The sequence below is a fragment of the Ascaphus truei genome, chromosome 1, assembly GCF_040206685.1.
Source record: "Ascaphus truei isolate aAscTru1 chromosome 1, aAscTru1.hap1, whole genome shotgun sequence".
Taxonomy (NCBI): Eukaryota; Metazoa; Chordata; class Amphibia; order Anura; family Ascaphidae; genus Ascaphus; species Ascaphus truei.
Window position 1 is genome coordinate 70,615,530 of NC_134483.1, and position 18,043 is coordinate 70,633,572.

General features: G+C 42.4%; 1 protein-coding gene across 1 annotated transcript in view; it reads left to right on the forward strand.

Annotated features, from left to right (window-relative positions):
- The window catches only part of IL31RA (interleukin 31 receptor A), a 66,592-nt gene that overhangs the window by 19,564 nt on the left and 28,985 nt on the right, over positions 1 to 18,043 (forward strand). Inside the window, exons 2-4 of the mRNA XM_075589223.1 lie at positions 3,674 to 3,742; positions 6,372 to 6,668; positions 15,774 to 15,894. Of these exons, the coding sequence (XP_075445338.1) occupies positions 3,688 to 3,742; positions 6,372 to 6,668; positions 15,774 to 15,894 (473 nt within the window). The 5' untranslated portion in view covers positions 3,674 to 3,687. The remainder of the gene's footprint in view (positions 1 to 3,673; positions 3,743 to 6,371; positions 6,669 to 15,773; positions 15,895 to 18,043) is intronic.

Here is an 18,043-nt window from a genome sequence, read left to right on the forward strand (position 1 = left end):
TAAAAAGGGATTGGGAGAGGGATTAGGAACACTCACAAAGGTATTAGTAAATCAAGTGATTTGTGATAATAATCACCGCCAACGAGGTATACACTGTCCTGGATCACACCAACAGTCCTGATCTATATTTCTGTCTGGTTCACCAGTAGTTCGAAGTTCATCCTCTGATAGTGGAGTCTTTGATAAAGTCGCCCGAGTGTGACGAAACGCGTCAGGGTACGTAATTGCGACATAACGTCATCACGCAAGTGCACGCTTTACAGCCGGAGCGTGCCTGGAGCTGGATTGAGGCTGTGTTGCTCGTAGACTGCATTCTAAGCAGAGACACGGGTTCCTAATCCCTCTCCCAATCCCGTTTTAATATTAAATGTACTTTTTTACGCTATGGGGCGTGCGCTCTCTGTCTTTTCATTTATATATATATATATATATATATATATATATATATATATATATATATATATATAAAACTAGCACTACTCCACCTGTGTTAAAGGCCACTGCTGGTTGCACTCATTTTTTTTTACTAATGAGATTGGTAAGCCTGTGTGCCTTCGAGTGAAGGTAAACATCTCCTCTGTTTAGCTGCCACATAGCTTTAAGTACTACAGCCTAATTCAAGGGTGCGCAAACAGGGGGGTGTCAGACTTTTCAGGGGGGGGGGGGGCGCGGCAGTTGCAGAGGCCCTGCACTCTTCCCCAAGTCATTTAAATTAAATGCCGGGGGTTCGCGTTAGGCCTCTGTAACTTCCCTTACCGTGTCTCCGGCGACACGTCGCCATGGCAACGCGGCATAAAATGACATTGCGGGGGTCACGGGACGTTGCGGCATCATTTGACGCTAGAGACATGGTAAGGAGGGGGTAGTGCAGACAGGGGGGGGCAAGACTAACCCTCAAAAACTACAACATTTAAGAGGCGTGGTTCCAAGCAAATATACAAATAACATTTGCATAATGTGCAAGCATGGTTCATGTCTCCCCCAGTGTGTTCGTCATTGATGCACATTGAGCTGGAAGAATTTGATAAAGAGTCAACAAGTGTTTGTGGAAGTTGAAGACCATGGCTTCCGAATAATTAGTGTTGAGTGTGGGTAGGACGTACAGTACAAACATGTAGCTTTGAGGAAGTGGTTGGGTCTGTGTGTGAATCACTGTTAAGCAATATGCCAACAATCTTGCACTACTGAAACTTAAACCTCTTCTATAATGTAAAAAAGAGAACCGTCTGGGTTACTTTTTGTAAATAATCTTCATAGTAGCAGGCGCAGCTGTTAATATTGTCACTGTGAATCTCACACCCATCTCTGTGACCAAATTCAACTCTTTAATGACTCAACATAGCACAGGCATGTAGAAATCTACATATATGTCTACATTTTTACTATTTGCCAATTGTCACCTCTGCCTTTGAATAAGTGACATCCTTTTTCTGTTTAGTCTCTAACTAACTGATTCATTCGAGAATATACTCGAGCAAGATTACTTGCTATCCTTCCTCGTTACTGTGTGTTTAGTTATTCGTCCCTTACACACTCGTATCGTAACACATTGTGGTCTACACCATACAGTAACAAGTGTTTTTCTCTTTTCTTCTCCTCAGCTTCTTTGTGTATATGCCGGTGGTTTTCAACCTTTTTTTGGTTTGGGAACTCCAGAATTTGATTGTGAAATTCTGGGGAACCCCAACCCTCTCCCCCTGTCTCTCACCCCCCGTCTCTTGTATCTCCCCCCCTCATACTCTCCCCCTTATGCTACCTCTCCCCCTCACACACTCAACCTTGGCGCGTGCATGCATATACACACACACTCCCCTCTCACGTACATGCGCAGACACACACATACACTCTCCCCCTCCCCCTCACGTACACACATTCTCTTCCCTCTCTCACACATAATCACACACACACTCTCCACCTTTCACTTCGACACACAAACACACACACACACACTCTCCCTCTCTCACTTACACACACACATACTCCCCCTCTCACACACACCCCCCTCTCACATACACACATACACTCTCCCCTTCTCACGTACACACACACACACATTAAGGGCTGACAGCACGCTCTTAACCAATCCTTCCTCTCCCTCCTGTCAGACGGAAATTGACGTGACTTCCGGCTCTGACCGGAGCAGGGAGAGGAAGCATAGCAGTGACCGGGTGTCTCCTGCTGCTGCTGAGCTTAGTAGCCGCCGGGTCACTGCTATGTGGGATGCCGTCACGCAGCCGGGCCTGGGATGGTCGGTAGAGATCCCAGCTCTCCTCCCCTGGTGGATGCGGAACCCCTGAGGGGTACTTGCGGAACCCCGGTTGAAAATCACTAGTATCCTCAGGTAGCACCCTCTTCAAGCTTAACATAGATGGTAACTCTGATACTCTTAATTTTACAGTTGGAGCGAAGTATCCCCGCCCCCATTCTAACGATATACTACTGTATTTCAATCTTTGGCTGGATTAACCGGGTTTTTTTATTGTAGATGTCACGGGAGGAGATAATAACCACTGAGGGAAATGCCAGTTTATGGTAACATGTATATAAGAGGGTATGAGGAGGGCCAAACGTGGAACCTCACTAAGCATTAGAACAGACTTTTATCGCACAATTAGACAGTATGTTGTTTGGATTCCGTTTTCAGTGAGCAGTGTACAGTACAAACAAAGACAAATATGTGTTATTTCTGCAGGTGTCACTAAACCATGATCCCACATGGGTTTGTCGGAGGGACAACCACACAACAGACAATGCTTATAATTTACTTCATACGTCAGGTGCACAGCGATCATCCCCCGCTGTGGGAGACCTAGAATATCGAACACATCCTCCTAAAAATAAAAAAAAAACGGCGCTCCAGAGGTCTTCATACAAAAAAAAGAGATTTTAATCCACATAGATCAACGTTTCAATCAAACACACTGACCTTTATCAAGATGACTTTGTCAGTGTGTTTGACCGAAACGTTGATCTATGTGGATTAAAATCTCTTTTGTGGTATGAAGACTTCTGGAGTGCCGGTTCCTTTTATTTTTAATACTATGTTTTCTATATAATTTACTTTATACATTTCATATCATGTTCCTTATTATATATAATATATACATTAAAGCAGGGTGCACAAACTGGGGGGTGCAATACTTTTTGTGGGGGTGGCTCACATACCCGGCTTTAGTTGGCTTCAGTCCCTGCTTCTGTCCACACGTCTCCATGGCAACCCCATGGTGTAATTGGACGCCCGTTGCCATGGAGACGTGGCATCAAATGACGCTGTGGATCACGTGACATCAGATGACCCCCTGCATTAAAGCAGCAGTTCCTCCTTTGCGGCTTCCTATTGGCCTGTGGACGCCGGAGATTTAAGCTGGCAGTGTGTTTGTTTTCCCTGTAGGGGACAGTACCAGCGCTAGCTTCTGCGGTAGGTATCTCCAGAACCAGCGGATCTCCGGAGCTGAAAATACTGTAGGGTTTCAGCTTCAGGCAAAAGGGTGCGGGTGGTAAAATAAAACCGGATACGGGAACTGCTCTTTTAAAGCTTCAACATAGTATGTTCTGTCAAGAATTATAGACACTTATTTGAACCAACTTACAAACTGAAAGAAACTTTCAGTTCTACACTAAGGAAACATTCAGATTTTAATTAATTACTAATCATACAAATTTTTTCTTTCAGTGACTAGCAGGAGAATGTTTTCCTGTGCATTATGGTTTTTAAGTGTTCTATGCAAAACACATTTAGCAGGTATGATTTCAAATTATTTTCTTGTTGAAATAACGGGAATGAATATGCTTCATAGCCATGTAATGTAGTATTTTGCAATGCTTTGCTGGCTCCTCTGGCAATACCATAGTATTACTGCATACACTAGTGTCACTTACTTGCCAGCTTTGCATCAAAGTGTATTTCTCAGCTTGTGTGTGTCTATTGGTATGTCATTCTGTTTATGTAATTTATATCACTGTTCCCTAATTGTACCACGCTGCGGAATATGTTGGCACTTTAGAAATAAATTATATTAATAATAGAGGATTCAAACAGCAAAGCTGTGCTTTATTTCAGAGAGTTCATTTGTTGTATATACATGTCAACTGTTTTTAGGCTATTTGGGACACATTGTGTCCAGGCCCTGCGTATTACTCATTATTGCATACATTTTATATATAGCTAGCACCCAAGTTACATGTGTTTTATCAGAGGTGTTTTATATGTAGTTGGTTTTGCAGCAAGGGATTAGCTAACTGTCATATATGCTAAACACTGAAAGTTATTATTTATTTATAAAATGTTTTACCAGGAAGTAATACATTGAGAGTTACCGCCTCATTTTCAAGTATGTCCTGGGCACAGAATTATGATGGTTACACATTATATACTGTATAAAGACATTGCATGAACAGTTAAAGTTAATATGATAGGTGTTCTGGCCCCTGTTTGGTTTTTCCCTGTCCTGTGGCTGCTATCACTCTTCAGTGTTAAATGTTGTTACAATGTAACTCCCTTGTTAGCTTCTTAGGCCTCGGGCATGGTCAGCGCTTAGGCACTGACCCGTGCTGAGGCGCGCTGCTGCTCGGCAGTGAGCCCCTGCAGCCGCAATGAGAGCGGCTTTAGCAGGGACTCGCGCACGCTTCCGCAAGTGTGCAGAAGCGTAGGTCTTAGAAATTTTTTAGATTTTGCAGGGCCGGTCCCATGAGCGGTTCGACCAATGAGGGCGAACCAGCTCAGTGACGTCACAGGCCCCCCCCCCCGGACACGCCCCCGGACGGCGCACTGTCTAATGCCAGGGAAAGCACCCGCTTTCCCTCAGCCTCAGTGTGCCTCCGCCCGGCTGGATTCACCCTGGATGCAGCCTTAGCCTGTTGCACTGGCAACTCCCCTTTACTCCTCTGTGAGTTGGACTGCCCTCCTCCCCTTGCTTCTTGGTGTAGTCCCTGTCCCTTTCCTGCTTGCATAGGCAAGCACACTTCCTTTTTCAGCCAGCAGCCATTGCGAGGGGTCATCTCACCTATTTTGCCTGGTAAAGTTAATGTTATTTAGCTATCCCATTTGCCATTCACTTGCCCCCTTTCCTCCTATGGTTCCCATTCCACAATGTTTCCCTCAGTACCTTTCCCCCCCTTTTTATTTCTGTGTTGTGCCCAATAAACACTTCAGTAAATAAGAAGCTTCCCCATGTTTGGTATATGGGATTGAGTTAAGCTGCCGGCCTCTTCTCACTTGCCACAGTGCACTTGGGACAGAACAATAGGCGTATGTAACAGTTACAGACCAAATTAAAATGTGAGAGCTTTAATTTTAAAAACTATGCTGAAACATACTGTATCCCATAAAGGTGCATTCACTTTTACGTCAAGATAAAGGCCGATTATTATTTAACGCATTCTATAACTGTAGAAAGTATGTTTTACTTTTAGATTGTTGCGTTAAGTTTTTTTTTTTGTAGATTCTCCTCATGTCAGCTGCTATCCTAAAATCTGTAGATGGGGCACAGGGTATGACAATATGCTTTTTGAGGGTTAGTAGCTTAACTGTTTATTTTATTAGTGTTTGTTTGACAAACTGCTTATTGTGGGATGCAAAATGTATTCCCCTCCAAACTGGGTTTTTGTCAAAGTGAATGCCAAAGCCATATCTGATAACTTAACCCCAGGACAATTGTGTGAAAATGGCCCCATCTTGTTTTTTTTTATTCTCATTTTCTAGTCTGTTAGAAACCTTGAAACAAGAAAGCAGACGTGTCACCTCACAGATTTTTCTGTGAGTCTCTCCTTTTAGCCCACTTACTATTTTTTGACATCAGCTTCAAGGGACTCTCACTGATAGAAGTACAGTAAGTCAGTACTTTTCCATTAAAATGCCATATCCCCCCAAATCTCTCGGAGTTTGTTCCTTGAAGGTTGACATTATTCAGAGAGTAAAATATTGAAGACAGATATGACTGGATCATTATCACACTGTTAACCTGGAGTTAATGGTGGGTATGCCACGGCCCAGTACAGATGTAGCATGTACTCAGAGAAAGTTCCATGCTCCCTGGGAGAGTATAACATGGCATTATCTGATGAAGCTGACATTTCGATCTCAGGATTTCACTGCCAATAAACAGTCAGGATGAGACGAACAGGGGATTCTAAGAAAGACAATAGTAATTCTAGAGTATCCCTGATACAGTAGCAATCCTTAATACTCCAATTTGTTTATAGGTCAGTGGATTTGGGGACTTTATTTACAAAAAAATGATGACAGTACTTGCTACTCTTATGTGTCAATTTAGGGCATGTGTTCACCTTTTTAAAGTGACAATAGCAGCCATTGTAAGATAATAGAATTACAGTTCTGTGTGTGATACTTAATCATATCTTAATATTTTTAGGTGGACATTTTATGGGACATACACAAATCATTCCTCATACTCCTTTTATTCAAAGAGGATCAAACATTACTTTGTTCTGCATCTTAGATAACAGCACTTTGATTCATACAAATGCAAGTCATGTCTTTTGGAGATACAATGAAAACTGGATTCCAGGAGAACGTTCTACTGTGGTGAACGAGACTGTTTCCAGTGTTACTATCCACAATGTGACTGCGGCAAATGTGCGTTTGACATGCGGTATTAATAATCTTCAAAGTCCTCAAATCCTGCATCAGATTTATCTCCAATCTGGTTGTAAGTACAATATGAGAAAAAAAAATGTAAATCTTTGCTTGACTGTTCCAATGTTATAAATATGTCGACTCTCCTAATGGTTCTCAAACCATTTCTTCAACAGCTCAAACTCCTCAGTGGTTTCTCATTATATAATCATATTCAGGCAGTAGGGCAGGCTTTCACCATCAAAATTATTGTGATCCGCTTTTTACAATAATCCAAATTATAAAAGGATTTCAACCATTTACATTGTTGCTGTTTTACTAACTGTAAACTTTTACTACCGGTATGTGACTCTACATTGGTGGGATGGAGAAAGACATAAAGGTGCCTGACTAAATCCATTTTGCCTACACAAACTGTATTGTGAAAGGCAGAGTCACAGAAATCTTCACTTTAATTTTGAGCTGTGTGTTTTTGGGGAAAAGCCATACCAAAGTGTTGGTAAAAGAAATGCTGCAGGCATCATTGTATGTGCATGGCTAGCACATTCAATGCTGTTTGCCGAATCTGCAACATACAGTAGAAATGTTCTATTCGCACAATTTTCTTTACTACAGAACAAAATATTTTTTGGTTATAACTTATAAGTAAATCAGGCTGTTTAGTGATATGGTCTAATTTGTGGAGGAAAGTGTAAATGGCAGGGTTTAAAACACTCTGAGACTTGAGGTCAGAGAGATTACTTCTGCAGGAAATGAAAAGAAAAGGAGGGAGTTATTTGGCCAGCGTGGCATGGTAAAAATGCAGCCTCATTCCCCAAGATATGTTTTACTGCTCAAAAAGTCATAAAGATGATGGAGCTGTTGACCTGTTTTTTGTTGTTGTTTCTGTTTGCAATCTACGTTCATGGATATTTGTGTCAGTTATTGTATTCCCTCTCTGGAATTAAATGCAGAGTTGCCAACCAAACAACACGTCTGCATGGGTTACAAGTTACAAGTCCAGTTCTGGTTGTACAGGTCCAAACGCTGAACTGGGAAAACAAGAGTGGACTGGGCTAACAGTAACCCAAAACTGCATCGGAAGCTCATGATGAGATGGAGTTAGGTTGTCATGAAAGGAAAAGAAAGAACTCTATTTTTCAGTCAAGCAGGGCAGATTAGTACTTCATAAGGCAGATGGGGTGGCATTTGTTGGTTGTTAGAAATGAAGTTTGATGCATTGTGTTGTGTTGAATACCTGTTAATACAAGGTAAATGAAAACAGAATTGTGTATGATTTAAATTTATACAAAAATGTGACGATGTGGAGGGGAGGGTAGAGGAGGGGAGGGGAGAGGAGGGTAGAAGAGGGGAGGGTAGAAGAGGGGAGCGGTAAAGAGAAGAGGAGAGAAGAGAAGAGGAGAGAAGAGAAGAGAAGAGGGGAGAAGAGAAGAGGGGAGAAGAGGGGAATCCTACATAGAAGAGACACAAGGCAATAACAACAATAATAATAATAATAAATTATATAATAATAGTAGTGAAGATTGATTTATAACAAATAATCACAAAGTAATGCACTTACATAAGCAGTGTTGAGAAAGGCATTCAGACCATCCAGGTTCACAATCTGGAAATGAACAGCAGCACTTCCTTTCCACCGCTGCGCCTGCTCTATGGCCGTTAAGCAGGTGATGTAGTCCAACAGAAAAAAGGAACCAAATCTCAGCAGCTATTCTCCAGCAAAAATACGTTCCCAAGGTGGGGCACAGTTTTGCTGACAATAATTAGCACTTAGGGTCCATGTGAGTTGGTTACTCTATAGAACCTCATTGTCTGATATATATGTGGAGCATGTGCGTTTAATCATTAACCAATACCTTCTCCACAGGAATTTATCTTTACTGTGCTGCACTATTTTTGTCTTTATTTATTTTCTCCTTTATGTCCTTCGATTTATTTGCGCCCCAATTTTTGTCATTTTTTAATTTATAACTAGTATAATATAATTTATAACCGCCATACTGTCAAAATAACAGATTTTCTTAACCAATGTAAAGAAACATCTGTGCGGCATCAAATACATTTTTGGTTGATACATACACGCTTAATTCTGCGCTAACAATCTAAAAACACTTTAGGTTTTACACCAGGTTCAAAAGTCTGCTTTTCTAGTGCAAGTTTCTGAGCTACTTGATTGTTTTAGTATTTTAACTAGTAAATGTCTGAAGGGGAGCACAAGAAACTACAATGTCATATAATGCCAAAGAATATTAGTTAGCACATTTAAAACTGACTTCCTGCATAGACCAGTAGTTTCCAACCTTTTTTTCGTTACGGAACCCTTAGTGAAATTCTGGGGAACCCCCAACCATCTCTAACAGCGACTCTGAGATCAGATGCATTGTATGTTCTTCTGTATCTGATACAATTTTCAAATGACCAGAAAATTGCAGGGAACCCTTTAGGGATGCCCGGGGAACCCAAGGGCTCCTAGGAACCCTGGTTGTAAAACACTGGCATAGACGATGCTTCTATTCCATTAACAAACTCTTGTGCTCAGTCATTGCGTTGAACATTGACATTGAAATCCACATGCTGCCATAGGTCACTAGTAAAGAAGTTGATATCCGTTGTGGGATTTTTCATTCTTATTCCCACCTCACAAATACCATTGTCTTGAAACAATAATCTTATTTGGATAAATGCCTCGAGGCAGCGGCAAGAGATTTCCCATGTGAATTATATCCACTGCCAATAAAAAGTACAACAGAAATAAGGAAAACTAACCGTGTCAAGAGGCTCAAAGTGTCATGGCTATCCACCAGGAACTTATTCCAGGTCACCTGACTTTGCAGCTGTAACAGATGTTAGCTGAGTATACTAAGGATGAATATGCTAAGGAAGGACAATACTATTTGCAAACCAGTTGGTTCCTGGCCCATTAACTTCAAAGTGGTTAGTGAAAATATTTACTGAATAGCTGGCTGTTGATGAACTGCGGAGCTGTGGCAGTTATCATTCCCAAAGAGTAATATTCTTCTGTGTATAGTGATGATGCCAGATAGATAATTTCTTTGAAAAATATTTTGTGCTAAGTATTCATTACAATGATAAATGTGTTGTGTTTGAGTACATATAAAGCTTGGCAGCTTTGCCAATGTAGTGCCAGCCAAGATTACTAATTTGCCCATCCCCTCCCATAATTTGACATTTATAAAGTTGGATCAGATGAACGAAAATGTACTTCAAATACACCTAGGGGTTTACTAACTAAAGTGAAAAATTGATGCTTTTGTCTCTTTTAGCAGGGAGTTTTTTTTTATTTTTTAGAGGTTTTGTCATTTAGCAGGGAGTTTTAATGGGGATCAAATTTTCATAAAGTCAGAGTCCGTGTGTGTGTATTGTGCGGGGAGTATTGTGTGTGTGTTTGTGTATTGTGAGGGGGTAGAGAGAGTGTGTGAGGGTGTAGAGAGAGTGTGTAATGGGTTGGAGAGAGAGTGTGAGGGGGAATAGAGAGTGCGAGGTGGGAGAGCGAGAGAGAGGGGGGCTGGGAAGAGAGTCAGTCTCCCTCCCTCCCTCTCTCAGGGCCATTTACTAGGATTCTGTATTCTCTAGATGGATAGTGAGAATGGGGCTGGGGGAGAGAGATACGAGAGACCTTTATATATTTTTTATATAAAAAGCTCAAGAAATAAGTGTATGAATTGGTTATAGTGACAATGTATTTTATTTTTTTCCTGCAGTCTTGCAGTAGGATGTAAGAATTGGCCACCAAGCTAATCTGAGATTGACAAGCCTGCTCTAGACCAGGGGTGCGCAAGATTTTCTGGGGGGGTGCGTTGGTTATAGATGCTCTTCCCCAAAGCATTTAAATTAAATGCTGGGGGAGGCGTGAGGCCTCGGTAACTTCTCTTACCTGCTCTCAGCCAGCTCTTCGGCAACGTCATGTGACGTGACACGTCGCCATGGCAACGGACATCAAATGACGCTGCAAGGTCACGTGATATCACATGACCCACGGCATCATTTGACGTCGGGTCCTAGGACAGGGGGGGGGGGCGTGAGCTCTGAGGCCGCCAGGCAGGGGGGCGCAGCTCAGAAACTTTGCGCACTCCTGCTCTAGACAATCATTGATGGGTAGATTCCACCCTTTTAGTTTAGTTTCTAAGTGACCCTGGTGTGTTGCATAAAATAAACAAACTTAAATATGAGGAGGTCTGAAAACCAAAAAAAAAACTAAACTTCTACAATTAACTATAAGAAACGTGATTCATTGTATTCAACATTATAGGCTAAAGCTGTTAAATTCCGGGCATTATTGAAATCCATGCTCTCTGATTGGTTAAAATTCCAGGCATTATCCAGTCAGTAATGACCCGGAATTTTTGGCACCTGTAACAGGGGACTTATCCCTGTTCAGTAATGTGCCTTTAATCTAGCAGTGTAGTAGTTAATTACTAAACACCACCTGCCTGATTAGATTGTTTACAAAAAGCCTGCCTTTGAGACAGGAAGTGACTCCCTAGCTCTGACTGAGAGCTGACCCTTGGAGCTGACCAGTCTTGAGCTCTGCACAGCAGAGCTGATTTCAAGACACAGGGAAAACTACTGCACCTGAAGCTGAACCAGGAAGTGAGATTTTCCCTCCAAGAAACAGACAAGACTTTTATTCTTAAGAGACTGCTTATATCTGCTTATTTCATGTTATATGTTTTGGGGCTGCGAGAAATGCTTGACTAAGGGAGATGTGAATTATTGCATAGTGTTTCACTAGAAATACTCCCAAGTGAATAGAAGCTTAGTCCCCCCCCCCTGTGTTTGGATGAATTTCCTGATGAAAAGGAAAAGGCACAATAAAGCCTTATTATAATTTTCACATTATAAACGACTCCAAGTGTGTACCTCTGTGAACGTCCATCTACATTTGGTGTCCGAGGTGGGACAAGAGGTGTCCTTGTAATTAAAAAGGACCGGAGATTTTTATGTGAATTTTTTTTTAATGCTTTTTGCCTACAAACAATCTGGAAAAAAAAACCAAAAAAAAAAAACCTCATGCAGCAGAGTTAAAGGGACACACCATTGAAACTTACAAAACCACAGATGGACTCTTTACCCCAATCCCAAGAGGAGAGAGACTGCTGAAGCAGCTAAAACTTTATTTGCCTATCACAAAGCGTAATATGGTCATTGAAATAGGGGTTTTGCCTTCCAGCCATATTCAGGGTTCAAGAAGTGAGTCAGCCCTTAAAAGGGATAGGTGTTTGTTGTTTTCAAAAGTTTCGCTGAAGCAGTGAATACAGATGGTGACCCACGAGTGGTACTGATTTTGCAAATAAAGGTTGCCACACCGCATAGGGCTACCAGCTGTGAATGGAGTATATGCAGAAAAGTGTGAAAATTGATACAAGACTGCGCTGAAGCAGGGGAATTTTTAGCAAACAAATGCTGAGTGTAAAATTGCCCTATAAAGAAAAAGGTTTTTCAAAGCCAATTGCTGAGTGTTGAGTCCACTGCAAAGAATGTTTTTTTTTCTGCAAGTAAAAAAGTATGCCTATTTATCTTGGGAGCAAAACAGACACCCAAAGTGTGAAGTGTGAATGCCATAATACCCAAAGATGAGACTGAAAATTACTGAACTCAGGCAGAAAACCAAATTCTGTTGCTGAAGCGGAGGTATTGCACCTAGCAAATAAATGGTGTATAGCAAATAGACTTTTTTACCTAGCAACTGCACAATCTTGTATACCTGATAAAAGAAAATGCATGCACAGTACTGCTGATATTGAAAAAAAAAATTATTACCCAAGAAAGAAAAGTCTACAGAGATGCCTGTGAGAGCTACGACCTCTACAAGCAAAATATGCCCATCTGTAGGACTACCACAATTGGGGGTTCTAGCAAATACAGTGGCAACAGCTGCAATAGCGCCTCCTGAGGTCAGGAAGAAAATTACACCTGATAGCCTAAAAATGGAGGACAAGATGCAGCGTTCCTGTAATGAACCCTACCCCACGGAAGAGTGGCCCTTCCAGAACAATAAAGAGGAAGACATCTCTTACGGGGTACCCGAACCGAGTCACACCCACAAAACACCCCAAGAATGGTGGGGGTGCCTGAACTCGGCACGAACAGAAAAGACCGCTCCCTTTGATGACGAATATGGTCAGCAGGAGACAGAGCGGGAGCAGTGGATCACCGAATATTTCTGTCAGCTAAAGCAGCTGCAAGAAAAGCCTGGCGTATATAATGAAGCTGCTAAAATTTCAAATGAAGATGGAGACCCCAATATCCCTGAAGGGACGGTGTCATCCAAATCAAAAAGGCGGAAAAAGAAAAAGAAAAGCGGTTCTTCACTTACCGTGGAAGTAACAGACACGTCCGCAGATCCTGTGGAGAAAAAGGGGGACCGAGTTGCCCTGCAGCCTAGAGAAAATGGAGAATTTGTCCCACGGTTAACCGAATATCCAGAGGGCCCAAGGCAGAAGTCGTGTACCCCAAAGAAGTGTCTGTCCGGTGTTCCAGATTCAGTAATGTGCCTTTAATCTAGCAGTGTGGTAGTTAATTACTAAACACCACCTGCCTGATTAGATTGTTTACAAAAAGCCTGCCTTTGAGACAGGAAGTGACTCCCTAGCTCTGACTGAGAGCTGACCCTTGGAGCTGACCAGTCTTGAGCTCTGCACAGCATAGCTGATTTCAAGACACAGGGAAAACTACTGCACCTGAAGCTGAACCAGGAAGTGAGATTTTCCCTCCAAGAAACAGATAAGACTTTTATTCTTAAGAGACTGCTTATATCTGCTTATTTCATGTTATATGTTTTGGGGCTGCGAGAACTGCTTGACTAAGGGAGATGTGAATTATTGCATAGTGCTTCACTAGAAATACTCCCAAGTGAATAGAAGCTTTGTCCCCCCCCCCCCCCTGTGTTTGGATGAATTTCCTGACGAAAAGGAAAAGGCACAATAAAGCCTTATTATAATTTCACACTATAAACGACTCCAAGTGTGTACCTCTGTGAACGTCCGTCTACAGCACCCTGCCAAGTTTTTCAGCCAATCAGCTTTCTGTTGTCACTCACAAAGAGTGAGATCAGCTCTCAGACAGGGGAGGTGATTAGACAGGAGGCAGCAGCAAGGCAATGACTCCTCCCCCACCCTGCCTGCAGAGAGCTCCACACAAGAGAGTGAGGGGAAAGGTTTGGGTGTCTGTTGTGTGTTTTGTGGGTGTAAAGGGGGCAGCAGAGTGTTATATTGGTGTGTGTGTCTTCTATTGGTGTGTGTTTTGTGCGTGTAGAGGGGGCAGCATAGTCTATTTTGTTGGTGTGTGTTTGCTGTGTGTGTGTTTTGTGGATGTAGAGTGGGGGCTGCAGTGTGTGTGTTTTGTGGGTGTAGGGGTGGCTGCAATGTGTGTGTGTTTTGTGGGTGGAGGAGCGCAGAGTGTTTTGTGTGTGTGTCTGCAGTGTGTGGGTTTACAGGGGGCTGCAGTGGGTGTAGAGGGGGGTCTGCTGGTGTGTGTATTGTGGATATAGACGGGGCAGCAGTGTGTTTTGTGGGTGTGGAGGGCAGCTGCAGTGTGTGTGTGGGTGTAGAGGGTGGAGGACGGCTGCAGTGTGTGTGTGTGTCTAGTTTTGTGGGTTTAAAGGGGGCTGCAGAGTGTGTTTCTGTGTTTGGGGGTGTAGAGTGGGGGCTGCTGTGTGTGTTGTTTATGTGTGTGTGTTTTGTGAGAGTAGAGGGTGGAGGAGGGCTGCAGTGTGTTTTGTGGTTGTACAGGAGGGGGGCTGCAGTGTGTGTAGGGGGGGCGGCAGAGTGTGTTTGTGTATATAGAGGTGGTTGCAGAGTGTGCTTGTGTGTTTAGAGGGGGGCTACAGTGTGTGTACAATTTACGTTTAATAAACTTGCAGTAAAAGCATAAGAATTTAGACAACGCTGATAAAAATCAATATGACTACAAAAGTGGATCTTTTTTATGAAATTTTAAAAAAAAAATCTACATTTAGCCTACTGCTGCGGCCGAGTTTATTCGAGCATTTGCCCGTTCTCAGCCGCAGCAGTAACCTGGCGCGCCGGAGGGTGCCGGGCGCGCGCCGAAGCAGCGCAGGAGCGCCCTCCGATCGGGGCGCTCTCCCTCCCGCTGCCGGGTCCGCCGGGTCCCCCGGAACCCCCTGCCGCCGTCCTCCACATCGCGGGACACCAGGGCTCCCTCGGGGAGCCCTGGACGCGCGTGCAGGGGGCGCAGGCACCCGATGACGCATGACCGCGCATCGGTGATGCGCGGCACGCTGAGGGAGTGCGGCTAGCACGCCGGGGCATCCCCCGGCTTGCGGTGCTAGCCGTGCTGCAATAAAGTGTGTCGGTAGTGTATAATAGTAATAATCCCCTCAGAACAGGGCATTACTGGCCAATAATGCCCTGTTCTTTGGGGATTATTGCTTAAGTAATCCCTCACTCCTATGACATTACAGTGCTGAATTGGGGAGCTATACCTCCAATATTTAATCATTTTGCTTATAATTGTTATAAACTCAAGGAGTCCTTGAGTAGCTGACTATATGAGGGGCTACATATTGATTAAGTGGGAATTGTGTTTTCTAAATTGATCTGTAAGAATAAAAAACAATGTATTAATTACTAAAATAAGAAAATCTGTTAAAAGAATCGAGTGGCTAATCCCCTTTTATTTTTTAACCTAGTTTTGAAATTACACCTTTCAATGCTGTTGGTAAAAAAACGTGTTAAAAAAATTCTGTTGAGCAAATGTTGGCAAGAGTTTGTACATTTTGAGTGATTTTTACTATTCACAATACTTTTTAATATTTACAAATGGACCAATATGAACCTTTAGGCCCTTATTTTGTAAGGTGTGATAGTGCAGATGATGTGCTATCGCAGGAAAAGTCCCATTGACTTTAACATGTCATCTTCACTTATCACACCTTATAGAATAAGGGCCGTAGACTTTGTTTTCAACAAATTATATATTTATGTTTTTGTTTTTTTAATTCCGGTTCTGTTCATTTATTACAGATGTTTTGTTTTCAATAGTAGGGAGGATGGGATAGGGTACAGAACAAAAAAGGAAAGGGAAAAGCTAGATACTGTAGATACAATTACTTTATCATATCAATATTTTCCAGTTACAGAGCTGTCATTGATCCAATGGGTTAATCTTGTAATTATAGTTTCTGTTTTAATCACAGTTCCACCAGAAACCCCAAAGAATATCTCCTGTGTTTACTACAACAAAGCAAATTTCACTTGCACTTGGATCCCAGGAAAAGAAACACATCTTCCAACAAATTACACCTTGACCAGAATAGAGTAAGTATGTGTTCCTAACCTTACTACAGCTTGATATCTACAATGATACATTTGCAAAGTGTGACTAAAGCATTGACTTTCGCCATCCTCTAAAATCAGTTGAGTTGAGAAGTTCTCTTTTTTTTAATTGTGCTTCTTTTAAAGATTCACATGAGCAAGGCTTATTCTAACAAAGAGTTATTTGCGTTTAAAGTGGGGAACCTTAAAGCTGCAACCCTAAAAAAAAAAATCTTGATGGAACTGGAGCTGAGCTGTGGTCCCCCGAACTCTCTTCCCAAGATCTGACTTTGTTTGTACTGACTTGAGACACAATTTTTGTTTTTACAAATATGGTCATTGGATCACTAATACAAAGCCGCTACCTCATCTCCTGATTTTTATTTTGGGCTTTTTGTGGCTACTGGAACAAGGGAGACCCCGGCCATATTATTTCCATGAACATGTCTGGGAACTGCGGATTGGTTTTGTGAGACCCAAATCAGAAAATACAGTTTGTGCTTCCAACAAGCCCAGGTACAAATTGGCATATGATGGGGCACACGTGGTCCCCACTGCTGTACCCTGGGTCTGGTGGTAAAGCTTTCTGTCAGACAGAAAATAATTCCGAGTTAGCACGAATCTTAACAGTTTGAGGATCATCTCATTGTACTTATTGTAGCATTCTCCCCTTGTTTCCAGAAAGTGCTGGGTGGCCTTAATGCCAACCTCATGGAAAATGCTAGAATATAGCCCTTCTACATCTAGTGCTACCAGGATAGTTTCTTGGGTACAGTAATCAGTACAGATGGACCCATAAACAATTTTGTGGTATCTGGACATGAAGGTATTAAATCTAACTAATTAAAGGGTTTATGATTATACCCCAGCACAAAGGATACTCCAAAGTGGGTGTCACCCCACATACAATGGAAAAACAAGGGTTAATTTAAATAAAAACAAAATTGCAATTGGGTAGGGTTTAAAAACCACGACCGTGGAGCAACACGCCCCATTTCCAAACTGAGCCTTGAGAAAACGCAGTAGCGTGAAATGTACGTCGACTAAACAAACTACAGGGGAAAGAATGTCTAGCAACTTAGTGAGAAATTATTGAGAGTATGTGGTCCGTGCCACCACTCTTAGCTAAAATCATGCGTCCGATCCCTGTGTAAGTTTTTCTGCTCACATTTTTAATCTGTATCGTCCGTTGCCTGTAGGGTCCGGCGACCACTACCACTGAGTATTGCAGCGGAGCTTCAGCTACTCTAGGTGGCTCGAGCTGTGAACCCACCAAGAGGAAACTGCATCTGGGGCTCTCAAATACCGGCAAACCCAGGACCTTAGCAACGTCCGGCTGCCATTAACACTGTTCTCAGAGCAGAAATCCAGAACACACAAGGAGTTTCTTTTTGAGGGAATAAGAATCCAAATGTTCTCCGCTTCAAAGTATCAAGACATGGATAGAATAAGGATTCAATCAATTAATCTGGTTGAGCCCTATACTGACATGTCTAGGAACTGCTGCTACTAATTATCAGAAATAGACACTTTTAAGGATCTAACCAATTAACTGAATAAGCTGAACTCCGGCTTGTTTAGAAATCAATTAAGGTCCAGCTACATCATTTGATGGCAAATGCAGCAGAGTTCCTGACAATATATAGAGTCCTGAGAGGTCAACCAGTAGACGTATATATATTTACACAATATTAGGATATTGTCATATGTAGGGTTCAACAAGCAACTAATTGATTGCAATTTAGAACTAATACATCGAGAACTGAGGTATCACGACCAGCTCCAAGTATACTTTGTAACAATTATCAAATATCTGACAGACCTGGGCATCTTGAGGACTCGATGTCGGATATACTAGTAGGTAAAGAGATAATAGATAGAGCAACCACTGTCTGAGACATACTGCACCGACACACTTTATTCGAGCAAGTACCCAGTATGTACCTGGCAGATACCTGGAATGCGCCGCTCCTCACCTCTGACAAGCCCCGTTGCGTTTGCCTTCCCAGCCTGGGTTCATGCCTGGCTGACGGGCGGCTGATCTGTTAAATGATAATGATTAGGATTTAATAGGCTGCAATGCTTCGCGTGTCTACCAGATGGCATAAATTCATGAATTGTAATGCAGTATATATATATATACTCTGCAGTA